General features: G+C 42.2%; 1 protein-coding gene across 10 annotated transcripts in view; it reads left to right on the forward strand.

The window, feature by feature from the left end:
• Positions 1 to 21,954, forward strand: part of CAMK2B (calcium/calmodulin dependent protein kinase II beta) — a 240,945-nt gene that overhangs the window by 31,649 nt on the left and 187,342 nt on the right. For all 10 annotated transcript variants that reach the window (XM_060787518.2, XM_060787520.2, XM_060787521.2 and 7 more), the window contains exon 2: positions 16,252 to 16,346. In XM_060787518.2, coding sequence (XP_060643501.2) covers positions 16,252 to 16,346 — 95 coding nt within the window. The remainder of the gene's footprint in view (positions 1 to 16,251; positions 16,347 to 21,954) is intronic.

Genomic DNA, 21,954 nt, shown 5'->3' on the forward strand with positions numbered 1-21,954 from the left:
GGAAGCCCCTCCTCTCAAACAAAGCAGTTAATTTTTAAACTCAGGAAGCCCCTCCTCTCAAACAAAGCAGTTAATTTTTAAACTCAGGAAGCCCCTCCTCTCAAACAAAGCAGTTAATTTTTAAACTCAGGAAGTCCCTCCTCTCAAACAAAGCAGTTAATTTTTAAACTCAGGAAGCCCCTCCTCTCAAACAAAGCAGTCAATTTTTAAACTCAGGAAGCCCCTCCTCTCAAACAAAGCAGTTAATTTTTAAACTCAGGAAGCCCCTCCTCTCAAACAAAGCAGTTAATTTTTAAACTCAGGAAGCCCCTCCTCTCAAACAAAGCAGTTAATTTTTAAACTCAGGAAGCCCCGCCTCTCAAACAAAGCAGCGCTGAAAGCAGTTAAATTTAAACAAAGCTTATCCTGAAGCAGAAGGAAACAAAATGGGTTCCTGCTTCCTCAACTTCTGTGGAAAGCCCAGCCATCTCTGTTTACTTTATAGTTCTTCTTGGAGTTGCCCTCCCCTGTGTTTCTCAGTATACCTTCCTGTGATTTCCTAGTTTTGTGCTGCTTCTATATGGGATGACAGGAATCCCCCAGAACTTCCTCTACGGCATGATAGCAAACCACAAATTGAACATCTTGCAATCTCCCTAACCTCAATGTAACCGCTTGGATGGGCTGTGCCTGAAGAATCAGCAATTTTGTTATTCCAATTGCCTAGTGGACAAAAGCCAGGAGGAGCCATTTTGAATGTCTTGGCTAGATCCCTTTCCTTGTGGTTTTGTGGGCTGGGCATTGTCTCCAGTTGCAGGAAATGTTTTGTCTCTGGACTTAAAGGCCATTTGTCATCTCAGCAGCACCCAGGCCATGAGGTGGGCTGAGACAGCGGTGGGCCAGGACCATAGGTCTCTCCCTTCTTGTCTGTTGGTTTTGTGCTCTCCAGGAATCTTCCTGGCATAGGTTCCAGCTGAACTGGCAACTCCGGAGTTGTGCATTATTTCCCTTTTCTGTGTCCTCTGGCAAAGCCTGCTCTACTGAGTGTGCTGCATGCTTAAGCAACAATTCCTAGATGACAGGCTGCCAGTTTCAGATGTCGGGCGATGGTTTGTTTGAGTGCCACCCAAAGAGCCTCCTCCTCCTCCTCCTCTTCGGTGTCTGCGGGGTTTATTCCATGCTCCATGTCCTCCTCTTGTTTATCCCCTTGTAGTTCTCTTGCTCGCAGCTGCTTTGTCCTTTGATCCTGCCTGGCAATAAGCCACCCCATTATCAGTCCGGGACACCTATTGTTTCCATGGCAACGGCCTGTGATGTCACATTCCAGGACCATGGCTTTCCCATGTGCTTCTGAAGGAGGACCCTTCGCTGGAGGGGAGGGACACTGGCTCTCCTTCTGCATCATGTTTATAGCCGTGCTTACCTGCAGGATTTTTGATAGCAATGTGTTCAAATGCATTGTTGTAGGTTTTTTGGGCTATATGGTCATGATCTAGAACAGTGTTTATCAACCTGGGGGTCGGGACCCCTAGAGAGGTCACGAGGGGGTGTCAGAGGGGTCACCAAAGACCATCAGAAAGCACAGTATTTTCTGTTGGTCATAGGGGTTCTCTGTGGGAAGTTTGGCCCAATTCTATCATTGGTGGGGTTCAAAATGCTCTTTGATTGTAGGTGAACTATAAATCCCAGCAACTACAACTCCCAAATATCAAGGTCTATTTCCCCCCAACTCCACCAGTGTTTACATTTGGGCATATTCAGTATTTGTGCCAAGTTTGGTCCTGATCCATCATTGTTTGAGTCCACAGCGCTCTCTGGATGTAGGTGAACTACAACTCCAAAACTCAAGATCATTGCCCACCAAACCCTTTCAGTATTTTCTGTTGGTCATGGGAGTTTTGTGTGCCAAGATCACTTCAATTTCATTGTTGATGGAGTCCGGAATGCTCTTTGATTGTAGGTGAACTATAAATCCCAGCAACTACAACACCCAAATGACAAAATCAACCCCCCAACCTCATCAGTATTCAAATTTGGGCATATTTGGTATTTGTGCCAAATTTGGTCCAGTGAATGAAAATGCATCCTGCATATCAGGTATTTACATTACAATTCGTAACAGTAGCAAAATGACAATTATGAGGTGGCAAGAAAAATAATTCTATGGTTGGGGGTCACCACAACATGAGGAACTGTATTAAGGGGTTGAGGCATTAGGAAGGTTGAGAAAAACTGTTCTAGAAGCATTCTCTCCCTGATTATTTGGCAATAATGATCTTTGATTCCCTGCCAGGTCTTGCTTCTGTCTGTCTGTCTGTCTGTCTGTCTGTCTCTCTCTCATTTATGATTGTGGTGCTGTTTGGCTGCATCTGTTACAGAATGCAACATCTCTGGTAGCTTCCTCCAGAGTTGCCTACCTTTTGGGGTGCTGTGAGTTTTCCAAGCTGTATTTCCATGTTCCAGAAGCATTCTTTCCTGACATTTCACCCACATCTATGGCATACAATTGGAAACTAGGTTATTGAGGTTGATATATCTGTGGAATATTGTCCAGGGTGGGAGAAAGAAATCTTGTCTGCTTGAGGCAAGTGTGAATGTAGCAATTGGCTACTTTGATTAGCATTGAATGGCTGCTTCCTACCTTGCGGAATCCTTTGTTGGAAGGACAGTAAATAAAGAGGAACAGTAAAAAAAAAACCCAGGAGAATTCCTGACATGAAACAATCAGGGCCAACTAACATCTTCCAACAAAGCATTCCATTAGCCAGGCTTTGAAACTGCAAGGAAATTCAGTGCTAGTCAAGGTGGTCAATTGCAATATTCACACCTGCGTCAAGCAGACAAGAGTCCTTTGTCCCACCCTGGACATTCCACAGATATATAAACTCCACTTGCCTTGTTTCCAACAAACCTTACAACCTCTGAGGATGCAGGCGAAACGTCAGGAGAGAATGCGTCTAGAACATGGTCATACAGCCCGAAAACCCTACAACAACCCAGTGATTTCAGGCATGAAAGCCTTCGACAATACAATATGTTAAAGGCTGGGAGATGCCTTGCTATTCCCAATGTCTTCGCCTACTGCATGATACTTCATTACAGCAGGAAGAGAAGAGTGGTGGAAATAAAAGTACAACTGCCTATGGTGGGAGCTACTCATAGGATCAATGTCCCATGTGCATTTCTCATTCAAGCCCTACTACAAAACATATTTGCACTCTTTTTCAGGACTTTGGACAGGTAATTCAAAGTGTTTTTGAAGGCTTTTGTGACCAGAATCACTAGATTGCTGTGAGTTTTCTGGGCTGTATAGCCATGTTCCAGAAGCATTCTGTTTGAAGCAAGTGTGAATGTTGCAATTGGCCACCTTGATTAGCATTGAATAACCTTGCAGCTTCGCTTCTGGTGTGAGAGAATTGGCCGTCTGCAAGGACGTTGCTCAAGGGACGCCCCGATGTTTTAATGTTTTATCATCCTTGTGGGAGGCTTCTCTCATGTCCCTGCATGAGGAGCTGAAGCTGAGATAGGGAGCTCATCCGTGCTCTCCCCGGATTTGAACCTGTGACCTGTCGGTCTTCAGTCCTGCCGGCACAGGGGTTTAACCCACTGCGCCACCAGGGGCTCCATAAGCGACTTGCAGTTTTTCAAGTAACTTCTGACAACAACAACAACAACAACAACAACCTTGCAGCTTCAAAGTCTGGCTGTTCCCTGCCTGGGGGAATCCTTTATTGGGAGTTGTGAGTTGGCCCTGGTTGTTTTGTGAATTCCACAAGCATGTGGACAATATCAACAGAAAGGAGGAAACCATGAAAATGAACAAAATCTGGCTACCAGTATTTTTTTTTTAAAAAAAAAACTAAAATCAGGACAGTACATAAAAAGGAATGCTCAAAAAGCAGGGGAATTCCAGACAAGAATCAATCAGGGACAGCTAACCCCTCCCAATAATAATAATAATAATAATAATAATTATTATTATTATTATTATTATTTATACCCCACCACCATCTCCCCAAAGGGGACTCAGGGCGGCTCACATGAGGACAAGCCCAAAAATACAAAACAACAGAAAAATCACATCAGAACAAAATACATAAAATCACAAAATAAAATAACCAGTGCAAAATAACATACTAAAAGACAAACAAATAGGGTAGACCGAATGCACAAGATAGAATAATAAAGCCCTGGACGAGATAGGAATAGACTTTGAGAGGGAAGAGGAAAGAGCCCAAAAAGGATTCCCCCAGGCAGCAACGAACCAGGCCTTGAAACTGCAAGGCCATTAAATGTTAATCAAGGTGGCAAATTGCAACACTCACACTTGCCTCAAACAGACAAGAGTTCTTTCTCCCACCCTGGACATTATTCCACAGATATATAAACCTCGCTTTCCTAGTTCCCAACAGACCTCACGACCTCTGAGGATACCTGCCATAAATGTAGGTGAAACGTCAGGAGAGAATGCTTCTGGAACATGACCAGACAGACCAAAAAACACTCAGCAACCCAATTTCATATAATCTTGTTTTATTTTGGGAGGTGTGGGGTAGATTTTTAAAACGATTCATCTGATGTCTGTTTGGCACAGCTGCTCCTGGTTTTTGTTCAGGACCATCACAAATCAGGGTCTCAAAATGTAATGTATCATCAAGGTCTCCCAGTGCTCTACTTTATAACAGATGCCTCTAATTTCTCAAGGTTAATAATAGTCACAGGTGCAGTTCTGTGTGCCACATTCCAATAAGTTCTGATCTAGTCAGGATGGTTTGTGTGAGCCGTGCGAACCTGTTACTCTTTAAATAATGTTGCAGAATTGCATTTCCAAGTGCTTTTCACTTTAGCCTTTGCTGGACATGAACTTCTGGGAGGTGATGTTCAAAAACATCCGTAAGATTGCACTTTGCTGATGCCAGCTTTTAAATATATAATCCACTAAATCTGACCCAGTCCTTTTTTGAGCTTTATATCCAAAGCAATCCAGCATAGTTACTGAATGTAGCCATTAATTAATCACTTTTGCATTTTGTGGTTGTGATTATCCGGTTTCCGGATTTATTAGTTGGCTTTCAAATTTGCTGCTGTTACAGTATAAGAGGAAATGTTACCAGTTTGCATATCCTTGCGTTAATCTATCAGACCTGGTAAATGAGAGGAATGTTAACTCCTTATTTAACACTAGCTGTCCCCTGCCAGGCATTGTTGTGGCCCAGTCTGGTAATCTGGAAAATGAAGTAATGAGAAAGTGTTGGTTTCTAATATATGTAACGTCTTTCTGCTTGTGGGTAAACAGTATTTCTTGCTGTTTCTTTGTCAGTGTTGATGTAGAGATTGTCTGTTTTGCCTACTCTGGAACATGCAACATATAATTGCCATTCTTCAGGGGTCCCTTTCAAATCTTGGATGCTATATCTGTGTGTGTGTGAATCATATCTATCTATCTATATCTATGGCTGGATGGCTCTTTGTCAAGAGGGCTTTGATTATGTTTTCTTGCCCTGGTGAAGGGAGTTGGACTGGATGGCTGTAAGTATTTTCTGTTGGTCATGGGGGTTCTGTGTGGGAAGTTCTCCCCCAATTCAGTCGTTGGTGGGGTTCAGAATGCTCTTTGATTGTAGGTGAACTATAAATCCCACTAACTACAACTCCCAAATGTCAAAGTCTATTTCCCTCAAACTCCATCTGTGTTCATATTTGGGCATGTGGAATATTCGTGCCAAGTTTGGTCCAGATCCATCATTGTTTGAGTCCACACACAGAGATATAGTATCTTAGATTTGAAAGGGACCCCTAAAGAAGGGCAATTATATGTTGCCTGTTCCAAAGTAGACAAACCAGAGAATCTCCACATCAACACTGACAAAGAAACAGCAAGAAATACTGTTTACCCACAAGCACAAAGAAATTACATAGATTAGAAACCAACGCTTTCTCATTACTTTATTTTCCAGATCACCAGACTGGGCCACAGCAACGCGTGGCAGGGGGCAGCTAGTGGTATAATACAATATAGTAATATATCCTAATACTATAATATATTGTATGTATATATATCTTGTAAGCCGCTCTGAGTCCCCTTTGGGGTGAGAAGGGCGGCATATACATGTCGTAAATAAATAAATAAACATGTCTGGTATCTGTCTAATACTTGGGTTGGTTCTAAATTATAATGAGTCTGAGCTCAGCGGTACATAAAATATATAGTTACCCCATACCTTCTGCAAGCCCCCTGGTAGCACAGCGGGTTAAACTACTGAGGTGCTGAACTTGCTGTCCAAAAGGTTTGTGGTTCGAACCCGGGGAGTGGGGTGAGCTTTCGCTGTTAGCCCCAACTTCTGCCAACCTAGCAGTTTGAAAACATGCAAATGTGAGTAGATCAATAGGTACTGCTTCTGCGGGAAGGTAACGGCACTCCATGCAGTCATGCTGGCCACATGACCTAGGAGGCGTCTACGGACAACTCCTGCTCTTTGGCTTGGAAATTGAGATGAGGACCAATCTCCAGAGTAGGACATGACTAGACTTCATGTCAAGGGGAAACCTTTACCTTTACCATACATTCTGAACTATACCATGTGCTAAGTGAACTTTCCTTCTAATACTGGAGGATGCTTTACAGACAGGCATCATCTTCACTTAAGCCAGTGGTTCTCAACCTGTGGGTCTCCAGGTATTTTGGCCTACAACTCTCAAAAATCCCAGCCAGTTTACCAGCTGTTAGGATTTCTGGGAGTTGAAGGCCAAAACATCTGGCTCTGATTGTGTTTAAGTGCAGGCCAAGGTCTTTAGGCACTGTACCCAGTGTGCCGATCAACACTGGGACCCCCTTGACTGGCTTGTGCCAGAGTCTTTGCAGTTTGATCTTTAAATCCTCATATTGTGTCAGTTTTCCAGTTGTTTCTCTGCAATCCTGCTGTCACCTGGAATTGCGACATCGACAATCCATACTTTGTTTTTTAACATGATTGTGAGGTTAGGGGTGTTGTGCTCCAGAACTCTGTCTGTCTGAATTCGGAAGTCCCAGAGGAGTTTGGCATGTTCATTCTCTGTAACTTTTTCCGGCTTGTGATCCCACCAGTTCTTTGTGACAGGCAGATGGTATTTGTGGCACAAGTTCCAATGAATCATCTGAGCAATGGTATTATGCCTCTGCTTGTAGTCTGTCTGCACAATCTTCTTGCAGCAGCTGAGGATGTGATCTATTGTTTCATCTGCTTCCTTGCAGAGTCTACATTTGGGATGTGTTGTCGACTTTTCAATTCTGGCTTTGATGGCATTGGTTCTAATGGCTTGTTCTTGGGCTGCCAGAATCAGGCCCTTACTATTATTATTATTATTATTATTATTATGGACTATTCTGGATCACAAACCAGAAGTCAGCAAATAGGAGTTAAATGAAAGGTGATTGATCACCTCTCTCCCTATTGACATTCCAAAAAATGTAAAAGCCTGGCTTTTTGAACAAGTCTTTGGAAACGCATTGTAATGGATGAATATGGAACTCAGGAAAGAATTAACATGGAACGGCTTGACAGTGTCTTTTGAAAATGAGCTAATAGGAAGTTTTTATATGTTTGTAATGCTTTTTACATGGTTTTTATAATGTGCGTTAAATTTTAATTTGTGGCATCGAATTTTGCCAGTGTAAGCATCCTTGAGTTGCCTCTGGGCTGAGAAAGGCGGCATAGAAATGCAGAAAACAAACAAACAAATAAATAAACAATCATTTCAAGGGAAAGTGGTCATTGGAAATTGAGTGCTGACAAGGTGGCTGTTCTGGGGGAGTCTTAGCCATCCAGGAATCCAGGGGTAACAGGGCATGGCAGATTACTTGGCAGAAAGAGGCACTGCATGCTTTTAGACAGCAGAGGCAAAGCTAAAACACCAGGGTTAGGCCAATTTGACTACAATAATCCCCTTGCCCCCTGAATAAGGCACAATGAAATCAACTTGGGAAGTCTGACTTGGCCACGGTGATCCACGCTTTGGTTACATCCCGTATCGACTACTGCAACACACTCTATGTGGGGTTGCCTTTGAAAACTGCTCGGAAGCTTCAAATGGTCCAGCGTGCGGCAGCCAGTTTATTAATGGGAGCAGCGCTCAGAGAGCATACAAGTCCTCTGTTGCGCCAGCTACACTGGCTGCCAGCTTGCTACCAGGCACAATTCAAAGTGCTGGCTTTAGCTTATAAAGCGCTAAACGGTTCTGGCCCAGCTTATCTATCTGAACGCATCTCTCCCTATGAACCCTCTAGGAGGTTGAGATCATCTGAGGAGGCCCTGTTCTCGATTCCGCCTCCCTCACAAGCGTGTCTGATGGGAACGAGAGACAGGGCCTTCTCTGTGGTGGCCCCTCAGCTGTGGAATTCCCTGCTTAGGGATGTTAGATTAGCCCCCTCCCTCCTGACTGTTCAGAAAAGAGTGAAAATTGGCTCTTTGAGTAAGCGTTTGGAACTTCAGCATGACCAGATAAACACAAATTGGAATATTAACAAGGAATGGCTATGACATAGGAAATGGTTGAGGAATTGAACAAGAAGACATAAAGGTAAAGGTAAAGGTTTTCTCCTGACATTAAGTCTAGTCGTGTCCGACTCTGGGGTGTGGTGCTCATCTCCCTTTCTAAGCCAGAGAGCCAGTGTTGTCCATAGACACATCCAAGGTCATGTGGCCAGCATGACTGCATGGAGCGCAATAGCTTTATAATTTTTGTTTTTATTGTTTTTATGGTTTTTCAATGTATTATGATGAGATTTTGCTTGCTTTTAACCAATGTTTGTATTTTTATATGGCATCTAATTGTTGCTGATTGTACTCCGCTCTGAGTTGCCTTCGGGCTGAAATGAGCAGGATAAAAGTGCTGTAAATAAATAAATAAACCAACTGCAAGATAGATGGGCCAACTTTCTGCAGCGATAGCTATAACTGTGCGACAGGGATCAACATGAGCCCACTTGTCTTGGGATGGAAGAACAAATCAACAGATGGGAAACTTGGTTGTGTTGGATCCTTATGTTTGTTCACTCCTGTGAATCAGTAGGTGTTAAGAGTTATAATAAGAATGATTCAGAGCTACCGTGACAAGACTTCCTGCCCAGATAGGAACTTTCTCTTTCATTCTTCCTTTTGCTTGTAGGAATGTGAATGAATGTTACTTGGCTTCCTATTTCTAACTAGCTGTATCCGCCACGCGTTGCTATGGCCAACATTCCCTCTCTCTCTCCTCCTTTCTTTCTCTCTTTCCTTCCTTCCTTCCTTTTTTTCTTTCCCTTTTCCTTTCTTCCTTCTCTACCTATTATTTGACTGCAACTCCCAGCATTCCTCCTGATCAGTCTGCCCACCTACCTATCTATCTCTATCTAATCTATCTATCTTATCTATCTGGAGGATTGCTGGGAGTTACAGTCCAAGAATAGGAAATTGGAAATATGTACGGATTGGGATGCTCTCAAAGAAATCCAAGGAGAAGAAAGCTTGCAGCTTGGAAGCAGTGCATTTGGATCATCCTCCTCTCCTAAAGGGCCCGGTCTAGAGGATCCTGGGAGCTGTAGTCCCGAAGAGAGTGTGGATAGGCTAATGTGTGTTTTGTTTGCCAGGAGGAGTTGTTTTTGCGCATTCGCTGTAGTGTCTTTTTGCTTTTTTGGCCTTTTAAGTCCCTTCTGCTGTATTTTTCAGTGTTTTTATGAGTGATGATCACTCTTTGGCCTGGATAGGTGTATTGTGTTCAAGTTTGGTGTCAATTCACCCAGTGGTTTTTGAGTTATGTTAATCCCACAAACTTAACATTACATTTTTATTTATATAGACAAGAATATTTCCTATTTTGCTCTTTAACCGGTCTAGTTGTTTCTTTCCTCATTCCCCACCAGTTTTGATGCTCAGGAAGGCAGACCTTTCACTGTGCTCAAACTTGCATCCCTTCCTTTCTTGGCCACCAAGAACTGGCAAGATGTGCAGTTAAGCCCCTCTCCTCTCCTCAGTTTGCGTTTTCGGTTTTACTCTGTTGTAATTTGTTGTTTGGGTTTGACCTCATGTAAGCCTCTCCGAGTCCCCATCGGGGAGATGGTGACGGGGTATAAATAAAGATTATTATTATTATTATTATTATTATTATTATTATGTCACCAAAGACTGGGAGCCCCCAGTGGCGCAGTGGGTTTAACTCCTTTGCTGGCAGGACTGAAGACTGACAGGTCGCAGGTTCGAATTCGGGGAGAGCACGGATGAGCTCCCTCTGTCAGCTTCAGCTCATCATGTGGGGACATGAGAAAAACCTCCCACAAGGATGATAAAACATCAAAACATCCAGGCGTCCCCTGGACAACGTCCTTGCAGACGGCCAATTCTCTCACACCAGAAGCAACTAGCAGTTTCTCAAGTCACTCCTGACATGACAAAAAAAAAACAAACAAACAAAAAAACAAAGAGAAAGATAAACAACCTTCCTTTTTACTATGATTATGGCTAATTCTTTTTGACTTCTTAAAAGAGACACTTTATAGCAGGCATGGGCAAACTTCAGCCCTCCAGGTGTTTTGGACTTCAGTTCCCACAATTCCCAACAACCGATGGTGCACCTCTTTTGTAGTTTGAAAATCAGAGTTAAAGTTCAGAAATTCATTGTACAGGCAGTCCCCAAGTTACGAACAAGATAGGTTCTGCACCTGAAACTGTAGTTCTTCAAGTGGTCATCTTCAAGTGTTTTCATACTGACCTGTCCCCTGCCCCATTCTGCTTTCTTTGGTTCTTTGGATGCTGCTGTTGTGACGTCCATGGAATTGCAGGTTTATATAGGAAGGGCTCTGTGTATTGCCTCTGAGAATGCGCAGAGTTGCTGCCAAAAGGCTTGCATAACACTTGTAGAAAGTTCCAAATCGTGCACTGGACAGGTGCAGTCCCCGTTTGTGTAACTTCACATATGACTACTTGAAGAACTACATTTCCAGGTATGTGGCCTGTCTTTCCCTCTTTTAGGATACAGCCATGTACCAATTTACAGTATATGTATATGATTGTGCTGCTTTTGCCTACACGCAGGCTTTGGCTCCATCTAATTCCTCCCCTTTCATTTTTTTTCTTGAGTTTGGTTTGTGGTCTCTAGAAATGGAGTTTGAGGCAACTGAAACGGAAGATGATACATTTACTTGAAAGGTGTTAATTAAAACAGTTTTGGGTTCCCATACTATTTTTCAGCACATCTTATGAAAATGTGATGATTTCTCAGGGTATTCTAAGCTGAAACTGGTGGCAATTCCCAGCTTTTCCAACACTTCATTTGGTTATAAAAATAACACACATCACGGCTTTCAGATGCGCTCTACTAGTGGCGAAAGATCTGCTCTTTCCAATTCTTTCACTGCTGATTTTAAGCATCCTATAGAAATATGGATGCAGCAGTTTAAACAGCTGAGCTGCTGAACTTGCTGACTGAAAAGTTGGCAGTTCGAATCCGGGGAGTGAGGTGAGCTCCCACCATTAGCCCCAGCTTCTACCAACCTAGCAGTTCCAAAATATGCAAATATGAATAGATCAAAGTAATGGTGCTCTGTGCAGTCATGCTGGCCACATGACCTTGGAGGTGTCTATGGAGAACTCCGGCACTTTAGCTTAGAAATGGAGATAAGCACCCCCCTACCCCCCGAGTCAGACACAACTAGACTTAATGTCAGGGGAAAGTTTTCCCTTCACTTATAGAAATGTGGTAGAGTCAGGCCTATAAACAACGTAAACAAGGTTCATTGAGGGTGCACACTGCCATTCACACAACACACATACCAGCAAGTTGATAAAAGGTAAGATCTACAAAATGTGTCAGTTAATTTATAAGGGTAAGTCCAGCTCAAAGTAGTTTGCTGTTTTAGAGCCAATGTAAATTTTGTCCTTGACCCATCTCATGTGCTGAACAAAATTATATTGATCACTGAGAATATCCTTGAGCAGAGTTTCTTAAACTGTGCTGCTCCGGGTGTTTTGGACTTTAGCTCTCACAATTCCGAACAGCTGGTGAGCTGGCTGGGATTTCTGGAAGATGAAACCTGAAATTTATTTTATTTATTTATTTATTTACTGTCTTTGTATACTGCCTTTCTCAGTCCATAGGCTACTCAAGGTGGTTAACAGGGTAAAATTCAATGCTTACAATATCATACATACAATTAAAAACATAACATATAATAAAAACTAAACATATCAATAAAAAATAAATTCATAGTGTCTCCTCGTTAAAAAGAGCATTCTGAACTCCTCCGATGATGGAATTGAACTAATTTTGGCACACAGAACTCCAGTAACAAACAGAGAATAGTGGAAGGGTTTGGTGGGCATTTACCTTGGCAGTTGGGAGTTGTAAAATAAAGTAATGGGAAATAAAATAATGAGAAAGTGTTGGTTTCTAATACATGTAATTTATTTATGCCTGTGCGTAAACAGTATTTTTTGCTGTTTCTTTGTTAGTGTTGATGTGGAGATCATTTGGTTTACCTACTCTGGAACATGCAACATATAATTGTCCTTCTTCAGGGATCCCTTTCAAATCTATGATACTATATCTCTCTGTGTGTGAATCATATCTACAGTATCTATTTATATCTATGGCTGGATGGCTCTTTGTCAGGAGGGCTTTGATTACGTTTTCTTGCCCTGGTGAAGGGAGTTGGACTGGATGGCCTCAAGTATTTTCTGTTGGTCATGGGGGTTCTGTGTGGGAAGTTTGCCCCAATTTTCTTGTTTGTGGGGTTCAGAATGCTCTTTGATTATAGGTGAACTATAAATCCCAGTAACTACAACTCCCAAATGTCAAGGTCTATTTTCCCCAAACTCCACCAGTGTTCACATTTGAGCATATGGAATATTTGTGCCAAGTTTGGTCCAGACCCATCATTGTTTGAGTCCATAGTGCTCTCTGGATGTAGGTGAACTACAACTCCCAAACTCAAGGTCAATGCCAACCAAACCCTTCTAGTGTTTTCTGTTGGCCATGGGAGTCCTGTGTGCTTATGTTTGGTTCAATTCCATCATTGGTGGAGTTCAGAATGCTCTTTGATTGTAGGTTAAATATAAATCCCAGCAACTACAACTCCCAAATGACAAAATCAATTTTTCTGGAGTGATGGTCACTCCTTGGGTTAGTAGGTGTCTTGTGTCCAAATGCTGTGTCAGTTTGTCCAGTGGTTTTTAAGTTATGTTAATCCCACATACGAACATTACATTTTTATTTATATAGAAGAAGAAGCATTGCATTACCCTTTGAGTATATACAAGCCTGTGACAGATATTCAAATTGTATTACATTGGAATTAAGCTCATGTTTTACACATGTCTTCTTAAATTGCTTCTGATGTTTTGTTGATTTTTTTATTTATAACTGAGAGCCATCATAGTGTAGTGGTTTGAACATTGGACTACAACTCTGGAGACCAGGGTTTAAATCCTCACTCAGTTATGGAAAGTCACTGGAAGACCTTGGGTAAATCACACTCTCTCAGCCTAGGAAGACAAAAGCAAATTCTTCTAAACAAATCTTTCTAATAAATCTCTATTATATGTTTCCCATTGGTCAATTACAACTTGAATGCACATAACAGTAACAAAGGTTTATAATTATGTGGTGGAGGTGCCTTATTTGGAGGCTTTTAAACAGAGCCTGGATGGCCATCTCTTGAGGGTGCTTTGAATGTGATTTTCCTGCTTCTTGGCATAGGGTTAGACTGGATGGCCCATGAGGTCTCTTCCAACTCTATGATTCTATTGATTTTTACTGTATTTTATTATTTATTATTTATTTACTTACTATATTTGTATACCGTCCCTCTCAGCCCACAGGCGACACGGGGCGGTTCACAGTTGGTACCAAGACCATAAAATACAATTAAAAATATTAAAATATTATAAAACCATAGCAAAGTCAATAACAAACATATATCATTAGCGTCTCCTCGCTGAAAACATTGGCCAATCCCATCGACTAATCGTCCCATTTTCCTAAGTCAGTTACACTGTACTTGCAAACGCTGACTCAAAAAGCCAAGTCTTGACTTTTCTCCAGAATGTTAAAAGGAAGGAGGGCAATTGGATATCCCTAGGGAAGGCGTTGGTATGATGTTACTTTAAATCAGGGGTCCTCAAACTACGGTCCGGGGGCCAAATATGGCCCCCCAAGGTCATTTACCTGGCCCTCGCTCAGGGTAAACCTACGTCTGAAACGACTTGAAATCACACAACAACAACAATCCTATCTCATCAGCCAAAAGCAGGCCCACACTTCCCAATGAAATACTAATAAGTTTATATTTGTTAAAATTGTTCTTCATTTTAATTATTGTATTGTTCTAAAGTGTTTTTTGCACTACAAGTAAGATATGTGCACTGTGCATTCATGGTTTTTTTCAAATTATAATCTGGCCCTCCAACAATTTGAAGGACTGTGACCTGGCCCTCTGTTTAAAAAGTTTGTGGACCCCTTCTTTAAATAGTTTAATGAAGGTAAAATTTTTCCCTTGACATTAAGCCTAGTTGTGTCTGACTCTGGGTGGTGGTGCTCATCTCCATTTCTAAGCCGAAGAACCAGCATTGTCTGTAGACACCTCCAAGGTCATGTGGCCAGCATGACTGCATGGAGCACCATTACCCTCCCGCAGAAGCGGTACCTATTGATCTACTCACATTTGCATGTTTTCAAACTGCTAGGTTGGCAGAAGCTGGGGCTAACAGTGGGAGCTCACCCTGCTCCCTAGATTTGAACTGCTGACCTTTCAGTCAGCAAGTTCAGCAGCTCGGTGATTTAACCCACTGCGCCACCGGGGGCTCATATAAGAATTATTGTTATTATAATTATAATTGTAATATTATTACCCACATCCCCTCCTGTCTTGAAGTAGGGTACAACCTCATTAAAACAGAAAGATAAAGCAGAATATAATTGAAATACATAATTATATTCTGTATTATTATAAATATTTAAGATCTTTGCTGTGTTTTTAGCAATGAAATAGGTTCAAGCTTATTAAATTTAATTTAAAGTACTTTTTTTGGACTTCTGGTGAACTCTACACATTTTCAGTGTAGATGGGGCCTTTGTTGTGATCAGAACTGGAACTTACAAGACTGCTTCCTGAGCTTTTTTTGTGCCTCTTCCATTGCCACCTCTTCTATGTCTTCAGTTTTAAACCTTTTTGCATAAAGAATGGGATAAGAATACATGAGAACATGTTACATGTATAGGGTTACAGCCTGTGCTGGATGGGGTCGCACTCCCCTTGAAGGCGCAGGTTCGCAGCTTGGGTGTGATCCTGGATTCATCGTTGAGCCTGGATCCCCAGGTTTCAGCGGTGACCAGGGGAGCATTTGCACAGCTTCGGCTTGTGCGCCAGCTGCGCCCGTACCTTGGGAAGTCTGACTTGGCCACGGTGGTACACGCTCTGGTCACATCCCGTCTTGACTACTGCAACGCTCTCTACGTGGGGCTGCCCTTAAAGACGGCCCGGAAGCTTCAGCTCGTCCAGCGCGCGGCAGCCATGTTGTTAACAGGAGCAGGACGCAGGGAGCACACAACGCCCTTGTTGTTCCAGCTCCACTGGCTGCCGATTTGCTACCAGGCCCAATTTAAGGTGCTGGTGTTATCCTACAAAGCCCTAAACGGTTCCGGCCCAAAATACCTTACGGACCGCATCTCGGCCTACGAGCCCATGAGGACCTTGAGATCATCTGGGGAGGCCCTTCTCTCGATCCCGCCTGCCTCACAGGCACGTCTGGCGGGGACGAGAGAGAGGGCCTTCTTGGTGGTGGCCCCCCGGCTGTGGAACTCCCTCCCTGCTGACATCAGACAGGCGCCCTCCCTCATGGCCTTTCGTAAGGGCCTGAAGACGTGGCTCTTCGAGCAGGCTTTCAACTGAGTGCTATGTTACTGGAAATGACAACCGGAATGAATTTACGACTACGAGATTGATTATGATTCCATAATATGACGCAGCGGATTTTTAGTGTAATTTAAATGTTGTGTATTAGTGATGTTAGTTTGTTGTCCTGATTGCTTTGTAAAGTGTCTTTTTTGTATTGTACACCGCCACGAGTCGCCCTAGGGCTGAGAGCGGCGGTTAATAAATGCAATAAATAAATAAATAAATAAATAAATATCGATAACACATTTTTGTATATCTGTAATTTGTAAAAAGATAAGTTGTACTGCTGTGCTTCTGTTAACCAGTTTTCCCCCAAGTGCAAACATTAATCTCTCCTTTCTCCTTTTCTCTTTCTGATGCCCTTTCTTCAGAGGGGCTTTTTCCGTTGTGCGACGCTGTGTCAAACTCTGCACTGGACATGAATATGCAGCCAAGATTATCAATACCAAGAAGCTCTCAGCAAGAGGTAGGCTCCATTTTCTCTGTGTAGTAGACGTTAACATCTTCTATTACAGGCTAGTTCTCTAATAGCAACCTACTTGCTTATGACAGCCACTTGTAGGATCTATCAAGAGAAAGACATGATGTTGCACCCTTCAAATATCAAGAAGTATGGGATAATAAGTAGAATAACTATGTAACAACATTTGAAACATTTCCTGTTCCTGATTTAAAAGTGTTATTCCTGTTTAATTGTGTGGTACTTATTGTAAAAATAAGGAGCTGCGGTGGTGCAATGGGTTAAACCCTTGTGCTGGTGGAACTACTGACCTGAAGGTCAGTGGTTCAAATCCATGAGACCAGGTGAGCTCCCATCTGTCAGCTCCAGCTTTCCATGTTGGGACATGAGAGAAGCCTCCCACAGGATGGTAACACATCCGGGCGTTCCCTGGACAACATCTCTGCAGGCAGCCAATTCTCTCACACCAGATGTGACTTGCAGTTTCTCAAGTCACTTCTGACATGATTTTTAAAAAAATTGAAAATAGTTGTTATATTCCAGAAACTTCATTGTTGTCGCTGCCACAAACTAAATCGAATTGGTTTTAGACTCTATCGGATATTCATTGATAAAGTATGGCAAAATGTGCTGCAGGATGTCCCTCAAAAACAAAGTTTTTGCAGTTTAATAAACCTTTTCCATGTTTTTATGATAGAACCCAATTAAGAAGTGGCATTTATAACCCAGTAACAAAAAATGTGTCACATAGGGATTTATTGCAAAGGACACTAGGCAGCTATAAATCATGAATGCAGTAATCTGATGTAAGTTTTGGGCTTTTTGCATTCTGTATTTTGCTGTGATGCATTGTATTTTTGGGGCTTGGACTCATGTTAGCTGCCCCGAGTCCCCATGGTGGCAGGGTATAAATAAAGATTATTATTATTATTATTATTATTATTATTATTATTGCAGATTGAAAAAAAGGCAATTGAAAGGCTCTCCCTTCATTTCTTTTAAAACCCTCCTACCAGATACGTCCCACCTCGGTTCATGCCCAGCGTTTATTTTTTAAATTTTAAACTATTACATTTGGCCCGTCCATAAGTTTTATAAATCCTTGTGTATTATTGTTTATGTGTGAGTTATATTAATTGTATTGTTTTATTTGCTTATTGTTTTTGTTCTATTGATGTGTTGTCGGGCTTGGCCTCATGTAAGCCACTCCAAGTCCCCTTGGAGAGATGGTGGCAGAGTATAAATAAAGTTATTATTATTATTATTATTATTATTATTATTATTATTATAAATGCTTTAAGCAATACAGTAAAGTCTTGCTTATCCGACATAAACAGGCCAGCAGAACGTTGAATAAATGAAAGTGTTGGATATTACGGAGTCTTCTACTGTTACCTGTCCGACACGGCACTAGACACTTAGAATACTAACAACAATAACTCAAAGGGTTAAGGCAAGGCAACACCTCAGGGCTAGAGCGGCCCAGCAGGAAGTGCCCAGATGCAGAAGAGGAGCGTGGAAATCACAGAGGGAAGGAGGGAGGATGCTTCCACTTCCGGTCCTGCCACTTTCCCCCCCTTTCTCTCTCCGCCTCCGCCGCGCCGCCGCCTCCTCCTCCTCCTCCTCCTCCTCCTCCTCCTCCTCCTCCTCCTCCTCCTCCTCCCTGTCTTGCCTTTTTCACTTATTGGGAATGGGAAGAGAGTTGGGGAGCACTCTTTTAATTGAAGGGGAAATGCTGGAGGAAAAGGGGAGCATTGGATAAGAGCATCGGATAAGACGGAATGTCGGATAAGTGAAAGTCGGATAAGTCGGATAAGTCTACTGCACTTGTATTGTCGAAGGCTTTCATGGCTGGAATCACTGGGTTGTTATAGTTTTTTTGGGCTATATGGCCATGTTCTAGAGGCATTCTCTCCTCACGTTTTGCCTGCATCTATGGCAAGCATCCTCAGACCTCACAACCTCTGAGGATGCTTGCCATAGATGCAGGTGAAACGTCAGGAGAGAATGCCTCTAGAACATGGCCATATAGCCCGAAGAAACCTACAACAACCCATCTACTGCACTTGTTTTTTCCTTCATTCGCATTTGTGAGATAAGCTTCAAAACTTTCCTTATTGTTTGCAGAAGGGATGGGAGTGTTTCATCACTTTCCTGATGCCGACCCTACCATTAGGTACCGCAAGATGGCAAATGCTTTGGGTGAAAGTGAAAACAATATCTCGCCAATTGTCATACGTTTTCCAGCAGTGTCACCACTTTAAAAGCTATAGCAGTTTGTCACCACTTTAAAAGCTATAGCTCAGTGCTATGGAATCCTGTAGTTTGGTGAGGCATTGGGACTCTTTGGCATAGAAGGCGTGTTAAACGAATTGTTTTTAAATTATTGTTTTAATATGTTTTTCATTAAATTTTTATTGAAAGGTATGCGGTTACAAAAAAAAGTGGGGGAACAATGTGTGTAGTGTAGAAAAGTAGGAAAAAGAGAAGGACAAAGTGAGAGATCAAAAATAGACCAAAAAAAGACGGGGGGGGGGGGGGGGGGAAGAGGGAGAGGGAGAGAGAAAACCCCACTGTTTCTTGACTTCCATCTGTTTTAATGGTTTTTAATGTATTTGCTGAATGTGTTTTTGATTGTTTTATGATGATGCATCTAATGACGCTTGTTGCGAGGCCGCCCTAAGTGCCCCCCGGGGTGGGGGTGGGGGGTGAGAAGGGCGAGGTATAAGCATAATAAATAAATAAATAAATAAACTAGGCTGGGTAGGTAAAGGTTTTCCACAACATGAGGGGTTGTTTTCATCTCCATTTGTAAACTGCCCCGAGTTGCCTTTGGGCTGAGAAAGGTGGTATATAAATATGGTTAATAAATAAATAAACAAACAAAGAAATAAAAAATTTTCGAACTGCTTTTATAAGGTCTTTAGAAGCTGAAAAGTACAACTCCCAGGATTCCGTAGCATTTGAGTCATGGCAGTTACAGTGGAGTCAAACTGCATTAGTTCTACAGTGTAGATGCGCATTTGGAGGATTTATGCCCCTGCTTCTGTTATAGTAGAGAACACTGTTTCATCACCAGTGTTAAATAAGATTATGGGAATGGGGCACCACCTTTGTCTCAGGTGCCCAATGGTCTTCGGCTGGCCTTGAATTTCTCTGGTATTGCTTTTGTCCTTGGAGTCTTGAAATTTATAAAATGAAAGGATAGGATATTCATACTTTATAGACTGGAACGAGCAGGGTGGCAATGGGGATTTATATATGGAAGGACACATAATGAAGGCAAAGTGAGAGAAATTGAGTTTGCTGAAGCAGCATAACTGTGAGCATTTAACCCAGGCCTTTTGTGATTGTGGAGTTGGGCAAGAGGTGAGGCCGGCACTCAGTAAGCTATGAAAGTCTCAATTTTAGAAAGCCTCTAAAGCAGGCATGGGCAAACTTCGGCCCTCCTGGTGTTTTGGACTTCAACTCCCACAATTTCTAACAGCCGGTAGGCTGTTAGGAATTGTGGGAGTTGAAGTCCAAAACACCTGGAGGGGCGAAGGTTGACCATGCCTGCTCTAAAGCAAAGTGAAGCACATCCCAGTGAACCATTAGTAAAGCTGGTATACATCCTGCTTAAATAGAAGTTTGGCTATGAAGACGTAGATATAGCCACTTATAACTAGTCGAGTTAAAGCTTGTTTTGTGTTTCATTTTTGTTTGTTTGTAAACTTATAAGACCTATTTTGTTCTGAGTCTGACTATTGATCAATGCAGCTCACACTTTCTAGACTGACAGAAAGCATCTCAGATTTCCAGTATTTCAAAAAAAGATCTAGCTAGAGATGCTGGGAAACTAGATTATTTTGTTCATAAAGTTTGTCCTGCACCCAGCCTGTTATATGTATTGTATAGTCATGTGTTTTAATATATGTGTTTTGTTGTATGTATTTTATGTTAATGTGTTTGTGCTTTGAGGAGAGGCGGATTATGAATAAATGTATTATTATTATTATTATTATTATTATTATTATTATTATTATTTGAAACACAACAAGATGAGTTCACAGCAGACACTCTGCTGGTTGTTGTATTGGATCACATGTCTGACACTTCCCAAGTGTCTAGGACTGTGTGATGTATCGGTGAGTGATGCGTGCAGATCCCAGTAAGGTGGCCTTCTGCAGCTGGCAGATGGTAATTTTGTCAGCGCTAATTGTGTTTAAGTGCAGGCCAAGGTCTTTAGGCACTGCACCCAGTGTGCCGATCACTACTGGGATCACCTTTACTGGCTTGTGCCAGAGTCTTTGCAGTTCGATCTTTAAATCCTCATATCTTGTAAGCTTTATTATTATTATTATTATTATTATTATTATTATTATTATTTGATGATGATGATGATGATGATGATGATAATAATAATACGAAGTTACAGCTTCAATTTTATACACAACTATGCAGTTCCATTTGGTACTATGCACCCACAAATCTGGGAGTTTTCAGTTCTTGCAACTATACAATTAATGTATTATTGAACGCTTTCATGGCCGGAATCACTGGGTTGCTGTGAGTTTTCCGGGCTGTCTGGCCATATTCCAGAAGCATTCTCTCTTGACGTTTCACCTGCATCTATGACAGGCATCCTCAGAGGTTGTGAAGTACCAATTAATTCCTTGATTCACAAGAAATTGTTAGTATCATAGACCTTAAGGTACTGTTTCATTATCCGGGTGGAGGTCACAAGGGGGGCACTAAAGAGAGAAGGATAGTCCATTTTACAGGCGGGGAGTTTATTTATTTATTTATTTATTTATTTATTACTTGCACTTATTGACCGCCACTCTCAGCCCTAGGGCGACTCGTGGCGGTGAACAACAACATAGAAAAGACAATATACAGCTAATCACGACAATACATACCAAACTACTACTACATAACATATACTAAAAATCCGCTTCGTCAAAATCCTGGGGTCATAGTCAATTTCATAGTCATAATCCATTGAAGGCAGAAAACCATTCCCCCTCTCCACTTCCCAAGTCATGAATAAGGGTTGTTTCCATGATGGGGACGTGGGTGGGGGGAATAACAGGAGGAAATGGTTTCCTCCTTCAACCCACCCTTCACCCATATAAAATGGACTATCCTTCTCTCTTTAGCGCCCCCTTGTGGCCTCCACCCAGATAATGGAACAAAACCGATCTTCTTTACTGTATAGCAGTGGTTCCCAACCTGTGGTCCATGGACTACCAGTGGTCTGTCAGAACAAAAATATGGTCCATGGTCTCAACATTACTATACCATTGCCTCGAAACCATGTGGCAACGAGAGCAACCGGTCTCCCAAAACCCTCTTATAGTGCTGAGGCAATGGGGATGTTGGGAGGGGAGAGGCTGACTACTCAGAAAAGATTACTACTACCACATCAGTTCTAGATCAAACTACAAGAGAGGAGATTCCATCTGAACACGAGGAAGAACTTCCTGACTGTGAGAGCTGTTCAGCAGTGGAACTCTCTGCCCCGGAGTGTGGTGGAGGCTCCTTCTTTGGAAGCTTTTAAACAGAGGCTGGATGGCCATCTGTCAGGGGTGATTTGAATGCAATATTCCTGCTTCTTGGCAGGGGGTTGGAC

The sequence above is a fragment of the Anolis sagrei genome, chromosome 7, assembly GCF_037176765.1.
Source record: "Anolis sagrei isolate rAnoSag1 chromosome 7, rAnoSag1.mat, whole genome shotgun sequence".
Taxonomy (NCBI): Eukaryota; Metazoa; Chordata; class Lepidosauria; order Squamata; family Dactyloidae; genus Anolis; species Anolis sagrei.